Here is a 16,516-nt window from a genome sequence, read left to right as displayed (position 1 = left end):
ACAAAGAGTATCGGCCCCCATTCTGTTTGATACAAAGTGATTCCGTTGAAACACAGGGATTTACCTTTCTCAGGGATGCATAGAGTGCATGGAAGGGAGATAGGGCTGAGTGAGCGCTGGTACACCAAGGCAGATAAACTTCCTAAAATACATACGCATAGCAGATCAACACAGGTGAAGGAGCGGAGACGAGGAAGGAAAGTCACTTTCTAACTATTTCCACACTACTGAGCCGGGCAGAGCTGTACTGCGCTGACCTGGTTACGCATACACAATAGTTCCTGGAAATGTCCTGTGAAGGATAATGTGAAATTAAATATCTGAGCCAGCACTGAATTCCATGATAGTGTAAAAAGGGTATTAAAGCAATGATAAACTTAATTGTGAGGCCAACAGTGACATCTGCAGGACAGAAATAGGACTCACCGAAATAAGACTCATCCTGACAGCCCTTTATCTTGACCCCACGAGAGCCTGTCTCAATGAGGAAGTGTCTGACCAGATGCTCCTGATCAACCACTGAGACAGAGAGAGAGAAAAGGAGGGAGGAAGAGAGAGAGGAGCGAGGGATAGGGAGAGACAGGGTGAGAGAGACACAGGGGGATAGGGGGAGGGATAGTGAGGGAGGGAGGGAGAGAGAGAGAGAGAGAGGCTGAGAAAGACACTACCGGTCAAAAGTTTTAGAACACCTACTCATTCAAGGGTTTTCAGTCATGTTTACTATTTTCTACATTGCAGAATAATAGTGAAGACATCAAAACTATGAAATAACACATGTTGAATCATGTTGTAACCAAAATGTGTTAAACAAATCAAAATATATTTAATATTTGAGATTCTTCAAATAGCCACCCTTTGCCTTGATGACAGCTTTGCACACTCTTGCTATTCTCTCCACCAGCTTCATGAATGCATTTCAATTAACAGGTGTGCCTTCTTAAAAGGTCATTTGTGGAATTTCTTTCCTTCTTAATACGTTTGAGCCAATCAGTTGTGTTGTGACAAGGTAGGGGGGTATACAGAAGATAGCCCTAAAATACCATATCATGGCAAGAGCAGCTCAAATAAGCAAAGATAAACGACAATCCATCATTACTTCAAGACATGAAGGTCAGTCATTGCGTAAATTTCAAGAACTTTGAAAGTTTCTTCAAGTGCAGTCGCAAAAACCATCGAGCGCTATGATGAAACTGGCTCTCATGAGGACCGTCACAGGAATGGAAGACCCAGACTGAGGTCCAAACACTTTAAAAATAATTCCTTCCTCCCTCACCCCTTGAGGGGATAGGGGGTGTTTTTTTTTTAATGGACACCCTTGGCCGGAAATTCGTCACTCGCTCATCCCGCCATGACTGTGTTTTCAGCCACCGGTAGCTTGTGGAAGCTTTATATGCGCTACAGTCAATTATGAGTCTGTGTCTACTTATATTAAATATATAATTATTAATATACTGTATGATAGCTAGAAAATTAATTATCTAACTAACATTAGGCTGCCTAGCTGGAACTTCTGAAGGAAAATGTTTTATTTCTACAATTTCCAAAGATAACCATTCGTTTTAACTTACACTTGCATGTTGACTTCTCCATTCATGTTGTTTTTAAGTTTTCGTTGACTTTTTATGGCCGATGTACAATCGTCGCAAATTGAATTATGGGGATTTTTAGGTCCCGGAGTGAACAGAATAGTACACTCGCAAAGCCGACTAAAAACAAGGGCTGAGGGGCTTACGTTGCAAACTTCCCTTGCTTGTCTAATCATTTGGACCGACCTCCAAGATAGCGACGGGGATTCCCCCAAGGGCATAAGGTGAGGGTAAGTGGACGGGGGTGTGTCTTTTAAGTGTTTGGACCGCAGCCCCATAGTTACCTCTGCTGCAGAGGATAAGTTCATTAGCGTTACGAGCCTCAGAAATTGCAGCCCAAATGAATGTTTCACAGAGCTCAAGTAACAGACACATCTCAATATCAACTGTTCAGAGGAGACTGCGTGAATCAGTCCTTAATAGTCAAAATGCTGCAAAAAAACCACTACTAAAGGACACCAATAAGAAGAGACTTGCTTGGGCCAAGAAACACGAGAAATGGACACCGGTGGACATTGGGGCCCAAATGTGAGATTTTTGGTTACAACTGCCATGTCTTTCAAAGACGCGGTGTGGGTAAACGGACGATCTCTGCATGTATATTTCCCACCGTAAAGCATGGAGGAGGAAGTGTTACGGTGTGGGGGTGCTCTGCTGGTGACACTGTCTATGATTTATTTAGAATTCAAGGCACACTTAACCAGCATGTCTACCACAGCATTCTGCAGCAAAACACCATCCCATCTGGTTTGGGTATAGTGGGACAATCATTTATTTTTCAACAGGACAATGACCCAACACACCTCCAGGCTGTGTAAGGTCTATTTTACCAAGGAGAGTGATGGAGTGCTGCATCAGATGACCTGGCCTCCACAATCCCCCGACCTCAACAAAATTGAGAAGGTTTGGGATGAGTCAGACTGCAGAGTGAAAGAAAAGCAGCAAACAAGTGCTCAGCATATGTGGGAACTCCTTCAAGACTGTTGGAAAAGCATTCCAGATGAAGCTGGTTGAGAGAATGCCAAGAGTGTGCAAAGATGTCATCAAGGCAAAGGGTGGCTATTTTGAAGAATCTCATATATTAAATATATTTAGATTTGTTTAACACTTTTTTGGTTACTACATGATTCCATATGTGTTATTTAATAGTTTTGATATATACACTATTATTCTACAATGTAGAAAATAGCAAAAATAAAGAAAAACCTTGAAGGGGTAGGTATTCTAAGACCAATAGTCTCTGTGTGTGTGTGTGTGTGTGTGTGTGTGTGTGTGTATATATACACACAGTTGAAGTCGGAGGTTTACATACACTTAGGTTGGAGTCATTAAAACTTGTTTTTCAACCACTACAGATTTCTTGTTAACAAACTATAGTTTTGGCAAGTCGGTTGGGACATCTACTTAGCGCATGACGCAAGCAATTATTCCAACTATTGTTTACAGACAGATTATTTTACTATTAACTCCCTGTATTACAATTCCATTGGGTTAGAAGATTACATACACTAAGTTAACTGTGCCTTTAAACAGCTTGGAAAATTCCAGAAAATGATGTCATGGCTTTAGAAGCTTCTCATAGGCCAATTGACATAATTTGAGTCAATTAGAGGTGTACCTGTGGATGTATTTGAAGGCCTACCTTCAAAATCAGTGCCTCTTTGCTTGACATCATGGGAAAATCAAAATAAATCAGCCAAGACCTCCACAAGTCTGGTTCATCCTTGGGAGCAATTTCCAAACGCCTGAAGGTACCACGTTCATCCGCACAAAAAATAGTACGCAAGAATAAACACCATGAGACCATGCAGCCGTCATACCGCTCAGGAAGGAGACGAGTTCTGTCTCCTAGAGTTGAACATACTTCGGTGCGAAAAGTGCAACTCAATCGCAGAACAACAGCAAAGGACCTTGTGGAGATGCTGGAGGAAACAGGTACGAAAGTATCTGAGTATCCTATATCGACATAACCTGAAAGGCCGCTCAGTAGGGAAGAAGCCACTGCTCCAAAACTGCCATAAAAAAAGCCAGACTACGGTTGGCAACTGCACATGGGGACAAAGATCGTACTGCTGGGAGAAATGTCCTCTGGTCTGTTGAAACAAAAATAGAACTGTTTGGCCATAATGACCATCGTTATGTTTAGAGGAAAAAGGGGGAAGCTTGCAAGCCGAAGAACACCATCCCAACCATGAAGCACGGGAGTGGCAGCATCATGTTGTGGGGGTGCTTTGCTGCAGAAGGGACTGGTGCACTTCACAAAATAGATGGCATCATGAGGCAGGAAAATGATGTGGATATATTGAAGCAACATCTCAAGACATCAGTCAGGAAGTTAAAGCTTGGTCGCAAATGGGTCTTCCAAATGGACAATGACCCCAAGCATACTTCCAAAGTTGTGGTAAAATGGCTTAAGGACAACAAAGTCAAGGTATTGGAGTGGCCATCACAAAGCCCTGACCTCAATCCAAAAGAACATTTGTGGGCAGAACTGAAAAAGCGTGTGCGAGCAAAGAGGCCCACAAACGTGACTCAGTTACACCAGCTCTGTCAGGTGGAATGGGCCAAAATTCACCTAATTTATTATGGGAAGGTTGTGGAAGGCTACCTGAAACGTTTGACCCAAGTTAAACAATTTAAAGGCAATGCTACCAAAAACGAATTGAGTGTATGTAAACTTCTGACCCACTGAGAATGTGATGAAAGAATTATAAGCTGAAATAAATAATTCTCTCTTGTATTATTCTGCCATTTCACATTCTTAAAATAAAGTGGTGATCCAAACTAACATAAGACAGGGAATTTTTACTAGGATTAAATATCAGCATCCGACTTCAATTGTGTGTACTTCTAACAAAATAGAATAGGCAATGTATTTTTTTCAATGCTTTGTCAAATAAATAATGAATTCCCCATTACCTATGTTGTTGTTGATGTTGTTTGAAGGATGGCTGGCCACCTTGAGGGCCAGACCGTAGGCCCCTTGAAAGGAGTTACTGTTCCTGATCAGGAAGGAGCCGGGCTCTTTGTCCTTCAATACAGCGATGGCTACAAGGGGGACACTAGAGTAAGTATTACTACGGTAGAAATTAGTTACCTTAGTTAATTCAAGTATACACTACAACAGTATTTCTCAAATCAAGATGATCGTACATTTATTTTTACCTTTATTTAACTAGGCAAGTCAGTTAAGAACAAATTCTTATTTTCAATGATGGCCTAGGAACAGTGGGTTAACTGCCTTGTTCAGGGGCAGAACGACAGATTTGTACCTTGTCAGCTCGGGGATTCGAACTTGCAACCTTTCGGTTACTAGCCACTAGGCTACCTGCCACCCTGTTTGCTTGTCAACACAGTTGCAATTGACACTAGTTGCTGAGAGTGAGCTTCTCTAGATCTGTGGGGGGGGGGCTATCTAAATAAAGGAGAATCCTTCAAAACTTTAACCCAGGCCTGTGCCCTTACCTTGGTCTCTGGAGATGCCAGGCTTGTACCAGAACTTGGAGCTGTCCTGTACAAACTTGGATTTGACTTTACTGCTTTCCTCTCTGACAATAGGGGGCGTCAGTCCCCCCACCCCCACCGAGGAGGAGACAGTGACGTGGAGGGGGCTAGATTGGGGAGAGCTACCCATGGGTCCTATGGCACCCAGGGAGGAACTCAGGATGGACTGGGGGCCATGCCCGCTGCGGTACCCTGGCATGGAAGACAGGCGCCTCTTTTCGGGGAGTGGGGGCTGGGCGGCGGGGATAGTGACAGCGGTGTACCCCGAGTATGGGATGTGGGGGATGTTGAGAAGGGGATAGTAGTAGGACGCCAGGGGGAAGGTGGGGGTGTTGTACCCATCAGGGACAGGGGATGGGGTTTTGGGGTCACTGTCACTCACAGGGGTAAGTCTTTGCCCAGCTGGGTCCATGGCCAATGGAGAGGGCTGAGGGGAGGGACGTCGCTCTGGGGAGCCAATGTAAAGGTGTGGTGAGGGAGGGGCAGAGCTGAGGGTAGAGCAAGGGCTCGGTGATGCACTGCAGCCTCTTCCTGATTGGGGTGAGCCGCTGCCATTGAGTTTCACTTGGACAGGGACGATTGAATGCCTTGAGCTCGGGACAGCAGCGGTCTGAGTGGACATCTCTAGTACTCTCTCCGCGACCTTCAATTCCCCATCCTCAGCTGTAGTGGGAGGTGGATGCACACTTGCACTTATAGTTTGCACCTCCATGTGCACTTGTTGTGAGTCACTAGGGTTCACACATTCACTCAGCTTCTGTATGGACTCTTTAGAACAGCTGTCACTGCCTTGCTTTTGTGAATCTGTCGATGGTGTGGTTGTGGATTTTACAGCTTGGTGCGGTGTCCTTTCGATCTCCGGCGTGCTACTGTTACTATTGGTGTTAAGCTCCAGGATGGTGGAGGTGGAGGCTGGCTCTGCAGAAATGGGGGTCCCACTGAGGGGCTCTATCTGCTGGGGCCCTTGACGTGGCTCCTGGCGACCATCTGGAGGACTCAGGGGGGAACCTTCTACAGTGTCGTCAAATGTCTGTTCATCTGGATTCCTCTCACTGGAGGAGAGCGAGAGAGAGATTTGTTTCTGCTCATTTACACATTTCAAAAGTGCTGAAGACAACATAGTAGAAAAGGTACATAATGATTTTCCAGTATTCACTAAGAACCAAACGGAGGCAAGCGGGCCAAAATGGGGAGGGACCTAGCTGAATTTGTCAGGTTTTTAGATAAACTCAGAAAATAAGGTCTGAGGTGAACACAGGCTTAAGAGATCTTATACTTTTTGTTCTATGAGATAATCTTCATCAGCTAACGTCACCTTTGGTGAATTTTGAATGATTTATGTAATAAAAAAAAACACACAAAGGCTTCCTAATTCATAAAGGTCATGTTAACTGACTGATATTATCTTACAGAACAAAACGTAGAAGATCTCCTAACCCTTTGTTCACCTCAGACCTTATTTTCGGCGTTTATCCCAAAACCCTATTCTTTCCACATTCATTTTCCTCATGGGAATGGCTGAACAAACCAGAAGTTACAAATTTCAGTTTTTTAGGACTACAAGCTGGCGAGCTCCATTGGCAGAATACATCACTGGTTTATTACTGGTTTAATATTTAACTGTATACAGTGTTGGGGAAGCTACTCTGAAAATATAGTTTACCAAGCTACCAATTACTTCACACTGGAAGAAGTTAAGAAAAACATTCACTGCTCAAAAAAATAAAGGGAACACTTAAACAACACAATGTAACTCCAAGTCAATCACACTTCTGTGAAATCAAACTGTCCACTTCAGAAGCAACACTGATTGACAATACATTTCACATGCTGTTGTGCAAATGGAATAGACAACAGGTGGAAATTATAGGTAATTAGTAAGACACCCCCAATAAAGGAGTGGTTCTGCAGGTGGTGACCACAAACCACTTCTCAGTTCCTATGCGTCCTGGCTGATGTTTTGGTCACTTTTGAATGCTGGCGGTGCTTTCACTCTAGTGGTAGCATGAGATGGAGTCTACAACCCACACAAGTGGCTCAGGTAGTGCAGATCATCCAGGATGGCACATCAATGCGAGCTGTGGCAAGAAGGTTTGCTGTGTCTGTCAGCGTAGTGTCCAGAGCATGGAGGCGCTACCAGGAGACAGGCCAGTACATCAGGAGACGTGGAGGAGGCCGTAGGAGGGCAACAACCCAGCAGCAGGACCGCTACCTCCGCCTTTGTGCAAGGAGGAGCAGGAAGAGCACTGCCAGAGCCCTGCAAAAGGACCTCCAGTAGGCCACAAATGTGCATGTGTCTGCTCAAACGGTCAGAAACAGACTCCATGAGGGTGGTATGAGGGCCCGACGTCCACAGGTGGGGGTTGTGCTTACAGCCCAACACCGTGCAGGACGTTTGGCATTTGCCAGAGAACACCAAGATTGGCAAATTCACCACTGGCGCCCTGTGCTCTTCACAGATGAAAGCAGGTTCACACTGAGCACATGTGACAGACGTGACAGAGTCTGGATACTCCGTGGAGAACGTTCAGCTGCCTGCAACATCCCCCAGCATGACCGGTTTGGCGGTGGGTCTGTGGGGTGGCATTTCTTTGGGGGGCCGCACAGCCCTCCATGTGCTCGCCAGAGGTAGCCTGACTGCCATTAGGTACCGAGATGAGATCCTCAGACCCCTTGTGAGACCATATGCTGATGCAGTTGCCCCTGGGTTCCTCCTAATGCAAGACAATGCTAGACCTCATGTGGCTGGAGTGTGTCAGCAGTTCCTGCAAGAGGAAGGCATTGATGCTATGGACTGGCCTGCCCGTTCCCCAGAACTGAATCCAATTGAGCACATCTGGGACATCATGTCTCGCTCCATCCACCAACACCACAATGCACCACAGACTGTCCAGGAGTTGGCGGATGCTTTAGTCCAGGTCTGGGAGGAGATCCCGCAGGAGACCATCCGCCACCTCATCAGGAGCATGCCCAGGCGTTGCAGGGAGGTCATACAGGCACGTGGAGGCCACACACACTGAGCCTCATTTTGACTTGTTTTAAGGACATTACATCAAAGTTGGATCAGCCTGTAGTGTGGTTTTCCACTTTAATTTTGAGTGTGACTCCAAATCCAGACCTCCATGGGTTGATAAATTTGATTTCCATTGATCATTTTTGTGTGATTTTGTTGTCAGCACATTCAACTATGTAAAGAAAAAAGTATTTAATAAGAATATTTCATTCATTCAGATCTAGGATGTGTTATTTTAGTGTTCCCTTTATTTTTTTGAGCAGTGTAGTTTACCAAGCTACCAATTACTTCACACTGGAAGAAGTTAAGTAGTTTAGTTTACATAACTAAAGTTTGAAAAAGTAGTTCACTACATCCAAACTACTTCGTAAAAATATATGTAAATCTGAAATTACATGTTAACTGAATGTGTAATTTAGCTTATTAAACACAAAAACAGAATTCAGGCTGGGGTAGTGAAGTCACTTACTTACAGCCTCAACTCCTCTGAGCTTGGACTCTACAAGGCCCATTAAAAATCATTTGCACTGATTTGAAGTGGATTTAACAAGTGACATCAATAAGGGATCATAGCATTCACCTGATCAGTCATATCATGGAAAGACCTGTTCATAATGTTTTGTCCACTCAGTGTGTGTGTGTGTGTGTGTGTGTGTGTGTGTGTGTGTGTGTGTGTGTGTGTGTGAGTGAGAACAACAGAGAATTAGGCAGGTCTGATGCTGAAAAAGATGAAATATCCTGCTCCAGAGTTTTCACCACTATGTGTCACACAATTCACACTGAAAACAATACTAACCTTTGCCCCAGCGACCCCTGGGAAGAAGAGTCCTCCATACCCACACTGTTTTGCACCACATATGATGCACCTAGAGAGAAATAAAGAGAGCGAGAGACATAGCGACAGAAGGAGAGAGGGGGGAGTAAATGAGAGAGGAGAGTTCAAGAAAGAAAGTACAGTTGCATTTTATCCGTCTAGTGTAAACATGTGCATAATACAGTACCTGTGAGATCAGTGTGGAACCGTCAGAGCCTTCTAGGCCTTCTAGAAGCTCTAAGGATTTATAAAAATGTATCATAAAAAAATAAAAAAATGTTTTTTTAATTTCTTTTTCATCTTTACAATAATTGTAATAATTTCCTGATTTCATCTCTTCAGTTTGTGTTGGAAAGAGAAGGGTTAATACTGAATAGAACAAATAATCCAATCAGGATTTTCTTTGGTGGTCTCTGGGTAGATAAAACTAGCTAGCTCAGCCAACAATTGGCTGACCTTCAGAAACTGGACAGAAGGCCTCTGCCATTCAACTGTATTAGTGCAGAATTTTGGAGTGACAGTGGAATTAACATATTATCATATTTTGACTTGCAATGGGTGGGACAAGGCCTCGACAGGACACTACTGAGAGCATAAGAGGTAATGAATCAATATACAGAATAGTAGGCTGATAGTAGCCAATACAGTAGGTGGTGGCAATACACTAATAGGTTGTAGTCTGCCATAAAACCTTAAAGAAGAAGAGAGCGCAAGACAAAAAAAATCTGTCGCAAGTATAGTTCACACGCTAATGCTAGTTATGTTAGCTAGCTTCCGTTGTAGTAGTGTGACAATGGTGACGGCGGCTGCAGCAGCGGTTGTTAGTTTGTTAGCGTAACCCTTTTTAAGATTAACTTTCAAACTTCATTTACAATTTATCCTTATCTGGTGAGTGAAACAGTTTGTTGTTGCAGCTCGCTTGCTGTTAGCTATCTCTTTGAAAATCATGACTGTGAAACATTGTTGCATTTCATCTTTAGATCACTGGTTAGTGTGATGAACGTGATAAAATATATTTGAAATGGGAAGACATAGCTGGTTTGTTAATATAAATGTTGGCGTGAACTGCTTGCGATTTTGTAGTGGTATGATTTCATGGGGCCTACTGGAGTGAATGGGCTGCTTATCATTTAACATTATTTGATGCTGTGTGTGACTGCTGTCACCTGTCTATCAGCCCTGTCTATGTGTTAGACCAAAACTGTCTCTCCTTCAGCACCATGGAGTGGACACGTATTACAGTCGCTGTACTTTTAGCACCATGAGCCTGTCACCTTTGATGTGACACTGTTCTTGTCGCTGTTGGTGACTGTGGTGTTGGCCAGAGGTGTGGACTCGAGTAACATGACTTGGACTCAAGTCAGACTCAAGTCAGAAATACGATGGCTTGCAACTCAAATTTGACTTCAACACCAATGACTCGTGACATGGACTTGAGCCTTTTAAAAAATGATGCTATTAAAAAAGTGTGCAGCGCATCAACTCTTCATTTAACAGATTACAGTTTGAATCGGACAGCAGCCAATCAAATTGTGCCAGCTGAGAAAAAGTTGTGTGTGGCAGTGCAGAGGAACGTCGGCAGGTGAATTCAGATGCAGGCCTTGAAAAGATGGTACCCAAAATTATTATTTTTGGATATAAAGATGACGCTGTATCAACAAAAAACGGATTGCAACTTGCAAAACATGCGGGAAGAAAATTACAGACAGAGGCAACAATTACCAACTTCCAACTGTTCGACATTTGAAGCTGCACGAAGAACAGTAAGTCGTGGCTAATATAGCCAACAGCTATTGTTTAGGACTCAACTCAAAGTTAAGGACTTCACTTGACTTCACTTGACTTGATACATGACGGTCTTGACTCGGACTTGCCTATCTTGAGACTTAACTTGATGATCTTGACTTGGGACTTGAGTGCTAAGACTTGAGACTTACTTGTGACTTGTAAAACAATGACTTGGTCCCAACTCTGGTGTCGGCTACCAAAAATGGTGTAAACAATGCATTATTTTATGCTGTGTGTCATGTTGTGTCCATGCCGGTTCTTTCTCTGTGTGTGTGGCAGCCTGAAGCGCAGCCAGGCATATTTAATGAATTCCTAATGTCATCAAAAAGTATTGCTCCTCCTTCACTACAACTAGATGTAAAGTCAGGTGCATTAAGTGATGCTATGTTTTCTGTTATTTTCTGGATTTGTTTTGTTTGATACAACATATTGGAAGATTTTTGGTCACTCTGAAGGCCTAGGTCCTATAATCACGGTTCACCACTGTGTGAGGTTGCATCACTTACAAGTATCAGTCTGTTGCTGCAGGTCGGTGGTTCGTTCCGATTGGGAGTCACCAGGGTTTGGGCTACCAGGGGGCAGGGGTAAGGTGGACCCAGACTGGTACCCCGAGGCATACCTCGGGCTCCCGTGGCTCTCCGAGGGGGAGTCCTGCTGGTAGGGAGAGCAAGGGCACGAGTGGCAGGGGGGTATCGGTGTGTTGTACCCACTGCTGCCACCGGGGTTGTCCAGGAGGGGTTGGGGGCTGGGGTACCCGGGACCCTGACCCAGGGGGGAGTGACAGCCTATATAGGGTGACATCCCTCTCACTGACCTCCGTTGCAAAAACTCTGCCTCTCTCTCCGCCTCCCACGGATTATCCGGCTCACATAGCTGAGAAGGCCCGTCCCTCCCCCGCCTCAGCCCCGCATCCCTGTCCCACAGCTCAGAGTCCTGCCCTCGGGGCCAGTGCAGGCTCTCTGGTTGGTCCAGGCACAGCGGGTGGAAGGCTCTGGCTGAAGCCGATTGGGGCTCTTGCCTGCAGGTGCAGTCTCGGCATGGGCAGCCATCAGAGCGAGGAGGAGCCGCCGGGCTGAAAAACATCTCCCTATATGGGCTGGAGGGCAGGGATTGGTGGGAGAGGCGAGGTGGGGCAGGCCGGGTGGCGGGGTAATGAAAGACCCGACACTCCTCTCCACCGCAGAAGAGCCTATTGGAGACCGGGATGGTGTGGGAGTTTGGGGGGGCGTGTTCAGGGGCGGGGTAGGGGTAGCATGGCCGATGGAGACATTCCCACGGCAACTTGGGCAGGGGATGGGCACTGTGGCGATGGCACATGTCCAGATGGGGCTCCAGGGGGCGAGGAGACACCGGCTGCTGGGAGGGTAAGGAGGATAATGCTCGGCTCTTTAGGTTCCCCTTGGTGCTGCTGTTACAGCGGGCCATACAATGTCCGTTAGTAAAGCACGGCTCCCTCTCCCAACCCGATGCCTCCCCACACTTCTGACATCTTCGACCGTGGCATGACCACTGCTCACGCCTCAGCCCTCCTTCTGGAACAGAGTCTCCATCATCCAAAATTGCCGTTTCCCGGTCCCTCTCCCTCTGCATTGCCCTGTCTCTCTCTCCACCCTCCCCCCTCCGCAGTAGACAGTCCACCACCTCCTTCTCATTCTCCAGGCGGGACAGGGGGCAAGGAGGGGGTTCCTCCATGTGTTCGGAGCGGGTGGAGGAGTGTCCCGAGTCGGAGCTGAGGGACAGGGGCTGAGGTTGAGATTGAGATTGAGGCTGGGCCGGTGGAGGGGGCTTGGCTGTGGTGTTGCCTGTGGAGCATGCATTGGGAGAACCCCGGCCTCGATGCTTCTTAACCTGGGCGTACAGGCTGCCATCCAGAGGACCACGCGTGTGGGAGATGTCTGACAACCAGAGAGGGATTCAGGGTTAGCTTGTGTGTATGAGTCCAGGAATGTTGTCTTGGTGGCGTGAGTATGTGCACCAGAGATGTGTGGGTATAGTTGCGTGCATAATAAACTATGTATGTCTGTAGGGCAGAGTGGGGTAAGTTGAGCCATTTTTTACATTCAGTATCACTTCCTTTAAGGGAAATCTATTATTCTTTCTAACAAATATATCTACATATATTTCAGGATGTTAAGTAATGGTAACTCTAGAAATAATCAGAATTCATGTAAACATTACATTATTTTAAAACATAGCTTATCCAAAAGAAAGTGATCTCTTGGCACAACTTATTCCGGGTATGGGATAAGTTGCCGCCTGCAAATTTCTGTACTGAATGAAATATTACCACTACCTTTTAAAACCATGTCTATCTTTATTTCACAAACACAATTCATCACAATCGCTTCGTTGTCTTTGAATCATTTTAAGCATATTGTAACACAGGCTTAACAGAACACACATTTTGTACTTTTTTTAAACACTCATAACATAGGCCATTTTAACCTCATAACCCAGTGATAACTCCTTGCATTACGCCAGTGAAGAAAACATTTCAATTGGCTCAACTTACCACATGGTCATTGGCTCAACTTACCCCAAGGCAAACATTTTAACAATATAAGACCACACAGTTACAAGGATGCACTTTCATGCTAGGTTTAGGGCCTTATATTGAAGCTTATAGAGACCCCAACTTATGTAAAAAATAAATAATTTAACACAATAAATACATTTGAAAATGTGTTTTTTGAACATAACTTGCTTACCACTTTTCCCATGTGGTTTCTTGCTTCACAGACGCCGTGATTCATTTTGAGTATGGTTTCCTAGAAACAAGGGTGACTCAACTGTGTATGGCTCAACTTACCCCACTCTTCCTATGTGTATGAGTGTGTGTGTTTCACCCTTACCCTCAGTGCTATCCTGGTGGTGCAGATTGAAGTTCTCATAGGAGTCCCAGCGCATCACTGGGTCTGAGATGTTGCAGTCCACTGTAACAGATGGATCATTCTTACAGTACTCTCGCCCTGTGAAGAAAGAGATTGATACTAGATAGATATCACACACACCTGGAATTCAGACACACAACACACTAACAAGGATGTGCACACATAGCTTTGTACACACACACTCTCTCTCTCTCTCTCTCTCTCTCTCAGTACCTTTCATTTTCTCTGGGCCGTAGGAGAAGATAAACTCCACCGTAGCATCTGGAGGGAAGCGGTCATCTACGGAGAGACAAACAGCCCAGACTAAACAACCCAAACATATACAGTGGGGCAAAAAAGTATTTAGTCAGCCACCAATTGTGCAAGTTCTCCCCCTTAAAAAGATGAGAGAGGCCTGTATTTTTCATCTTAGGTACACTTCAACTATGACAGACAAAATGAGAAGAAAAAACAGTCACAGTTGAAGTGTACCTATGATAAAAATTACAGACCTGTACATGCTTTGTAAGTAGGAAAACCTGCAAAATCGGCAGTGTATCAAATACTTGTTCTCCCCACTGTATCAACCAATCAGCATCCAAACAAGCAGTTTGTTCTCACTCACACACACACACACACACACACACACACACACACACACACACACACACACACACACACACACACACACACACACACACACACACACACACACACTGAGTGGACAAAACATTATGAACAGGTCTTTCCATGATATGACTGATCAGGTGAATGCTATGATCCCTTATTGATGTCACTTGTTAAATCCACTTCAAATCAGTGCAAATGATTTTTAATGGGCCTTGTAGAGTCCAAGCTCAGAGGGGTTGAGGCTGTAAGTAAGTGACTTCACTACCCCAGCCTGAATTCACCAGCTCAATAAGTGACTTCACTACCCCAGCCTGAGACTTCACCAGCTCAGTAAGTGACTTCACTACTTCAGGCTGACTTCACCAGCTCAGCCTGAATTCACCTGCTCAGCCTGAATTCACCAGCTCAGTAAGTGACTTCACCAGCTCAGTAAATACCCCTCTATCTACTTCTCCCTTGCTCTATTCTGCTACATGTGCAGGAGGCCATCCCCAGTCTCCAAGTGTTGTACTGGCCCACCACAAGGAGTTGCTAGAGTGCAATGGGACAAGATAATCCCAGCATACCAAACCCTTCCCTAACCCGGACGACGCTGGGCCAAATGTGCGCCTGGGATTGAACCCGGGTCTGTAGTCACACCTCAAGCACTGCGATGCAGTGCCTTAGACCGCTGCGACACTTGGAAGGCCCAGTGGCTCTTTTCTGATGAGATGGAGAACCTGGAGACCATTCTGGGGATGTTGGAGTTGGCAGTGGAGATGTGCTTACTCTCTGCCTCTGAGCTATCAGTTAGGATATTGGTAGGTATAGGTTTGCTAATAAATTGTTTATTTGTATATCAATATTCTATTTAAATTTAAAAAATAAAATATTTTATAAAAAATTGTTGCTTATTGTCAGATTGTGTTGCGTCTTGCCTACAAGTCAGATTTCTGTATGTGTGTGTGTGTGTGTGTGTGTGTGTGTGTGTGTGTGTGTTAGTGAGCGAGCAAGTGTGCGTGTGCAAAGGAGTGAGACTGCGTGCTTGCGTGTCTGTCTATCTGACTGCCTCCAATAATAAGCAACTGCATATCATCCTGAAACACAACCCTTCCCTGCTCCCCTCCCTCCCCCTCCTTCCTAAACTCCCTGACATCCCCTCTATCCCACCCTGATAAAGGTACCTGCACAGGCCAGGTCCAGCTCTCCCTTGCCGAACCACAGCTGAGCTCCGTGGACTGTACAGGTGTGGAACTGCAGCCTGAACACCGCCTCCCTCTCTGAGCCACGCGGCCGCCGGTGGTAGCACTTCACCTGGATAGAGAGGGAGAGACCGAGAAGGTTGGGATAGAGAGAGGGGGAGAGAGGGAGAGACCGAGAAGGTTGGGATAGAGAGAGGGAGAGACCGAGAAGGTTGGGATAGAGAGAGGGAGAGACCGAGAAGGTTGGGATAGAGAGAGGGGGAGAGAGGGAGAGACCGAGAAGGTTGGGATAGAGAGGGGGAGAGAGGGAGAGACCGAGAAGGTTGGGATAGAGAGAGGGAGAGACCGAGAAGGTTGGGATAGAGAGAGGGAGAGACCGAGAAGGTTGGGATAGAGAGAGGGGGAGAGAGGGAGAGACCGAGAAGGTTGGGATAGAGAGAGGGAGAGACCGAGAAGGTTGGGATAGAGAGAGGGAGAGACCGAGAAGGTTGGGATAGAGAGAGGGAGAGACCGAGAAGGTTGGGATAGAGAGAGGGAGAGACCGAGAAGGTTGGGATAGAGAGAGGGGGAGAGAGGGAGAGACCGAGAAGGTTCGGATAGAGAGAGGGGGAGAGAGGGAGAGACCGAGAAGGTTCGGATAGAGAGAGGGAGAGACCGAGAAGGTCGGGATAGAGAGAGGGAGAGACCGAGAAGGTTGGGATAGAGAGAGGGAGAGACCGAGAAGGTTGGGATAGAGAGAGGGAGAGACCGAGAAGGTTGGGATAGAGAGAGGGGGAGAGAGGGAGAGACCGAGAAGGTTGGGATAGAGAGAGGGGGAGAGAGGGAGGGACCGAGAAGGTTGGGATAGAAAGAGGGGGAGAGAGGGAGAGACCGAGAAGGTTGGGATAGAGAGAGGGGGAGAGAGGGAGAGACCGAGAAGGTTGGGATAGAGAGAGGGGGAGAGAGGGAGAGACCGAGAAGGTTGGGATAGAGAGAGGGGGAGAGAGGGAGAGACCGAGAAGGTTGGGATAGAGGTTGGGATACCATTTGGAGTGTAAATGCTTATTTTTGCGCCACATTGGCAACGAAAGCTCTAATCAATTGCATTCTTATTCAAATGCAATATGGAGGATAGTTTGTTTACTTTTGTA

The 16,516-nt window shown here is 45.9% G+C and overlaps 1 protein-coding gene across 1 annotated transcript in view; it reads right to left on the bottom strand.

Moving 5' to 3' along the window:
* Positions 1 to 16,516, bottom strand: part of LOC109891642 (tensin-2-like) — a 30,139-nt gene that overhangs the window by 4,024 nt on the left and 9,599 nt on the right. Inside the window, exons 9-17 of the mRNA XM_031825632.1 lie at positions 15,369 to 15,498; positions 13,810 to 13,875; positions 13,558 to 13,674; positions 11,212 to 12,600; positions 8,900 to 8,969; positions 5,052 to 6,142; positions 4,506 to 4,634; positions 427 to 519; positions 65 to 142 (exon numbers count right to left, since the gene is read on the bottom strand). Of these exons, the coding sequence (XP_031681492.1) occupies positions 65 to 142; positions 427 to 519; positions 4,506 to 4,634; positions 5,052 to 6,142; positions 8,900 to 8,969; positions 11,212 to 12,600; positions 13,558 to 13,674; positions 13,810 to 13,875; positions 15,369 to 15,498 (3,163 nt within the window). The remainder of the gene's footprint in view (positions 1 to 64; positions 143 to 426; positions 520 to 4,505; positions 4,635 to 5,051; positions 6,143 to 8,899; positions 8,970 to 11,211; positions 12,601 to 13,557; positions 13,675 to 13,809; positions 13,876 to 15,368; positions 15,499 to 16,516) is intronic.

This window comes from Oncorhynchus kisutch, linkage group LG5, assembly GCF_002021735.2.
Source record: "Oncorhynchus kisutch isolate 150728-3 linkage group LG5, Okis_V2, whole genome shotgun sequence".
Taxonomy (NCBI): domain Eukaryota; kingdom Metazoa; phylum Chordata; class Actinopteri; order Salmoniformes; family Salmonidae; genus Oncorhynchus; species Oncorhynchus kisutch.
This window is presented reverse-complemented; position numbering and strand designations above follow the sequence as displayed.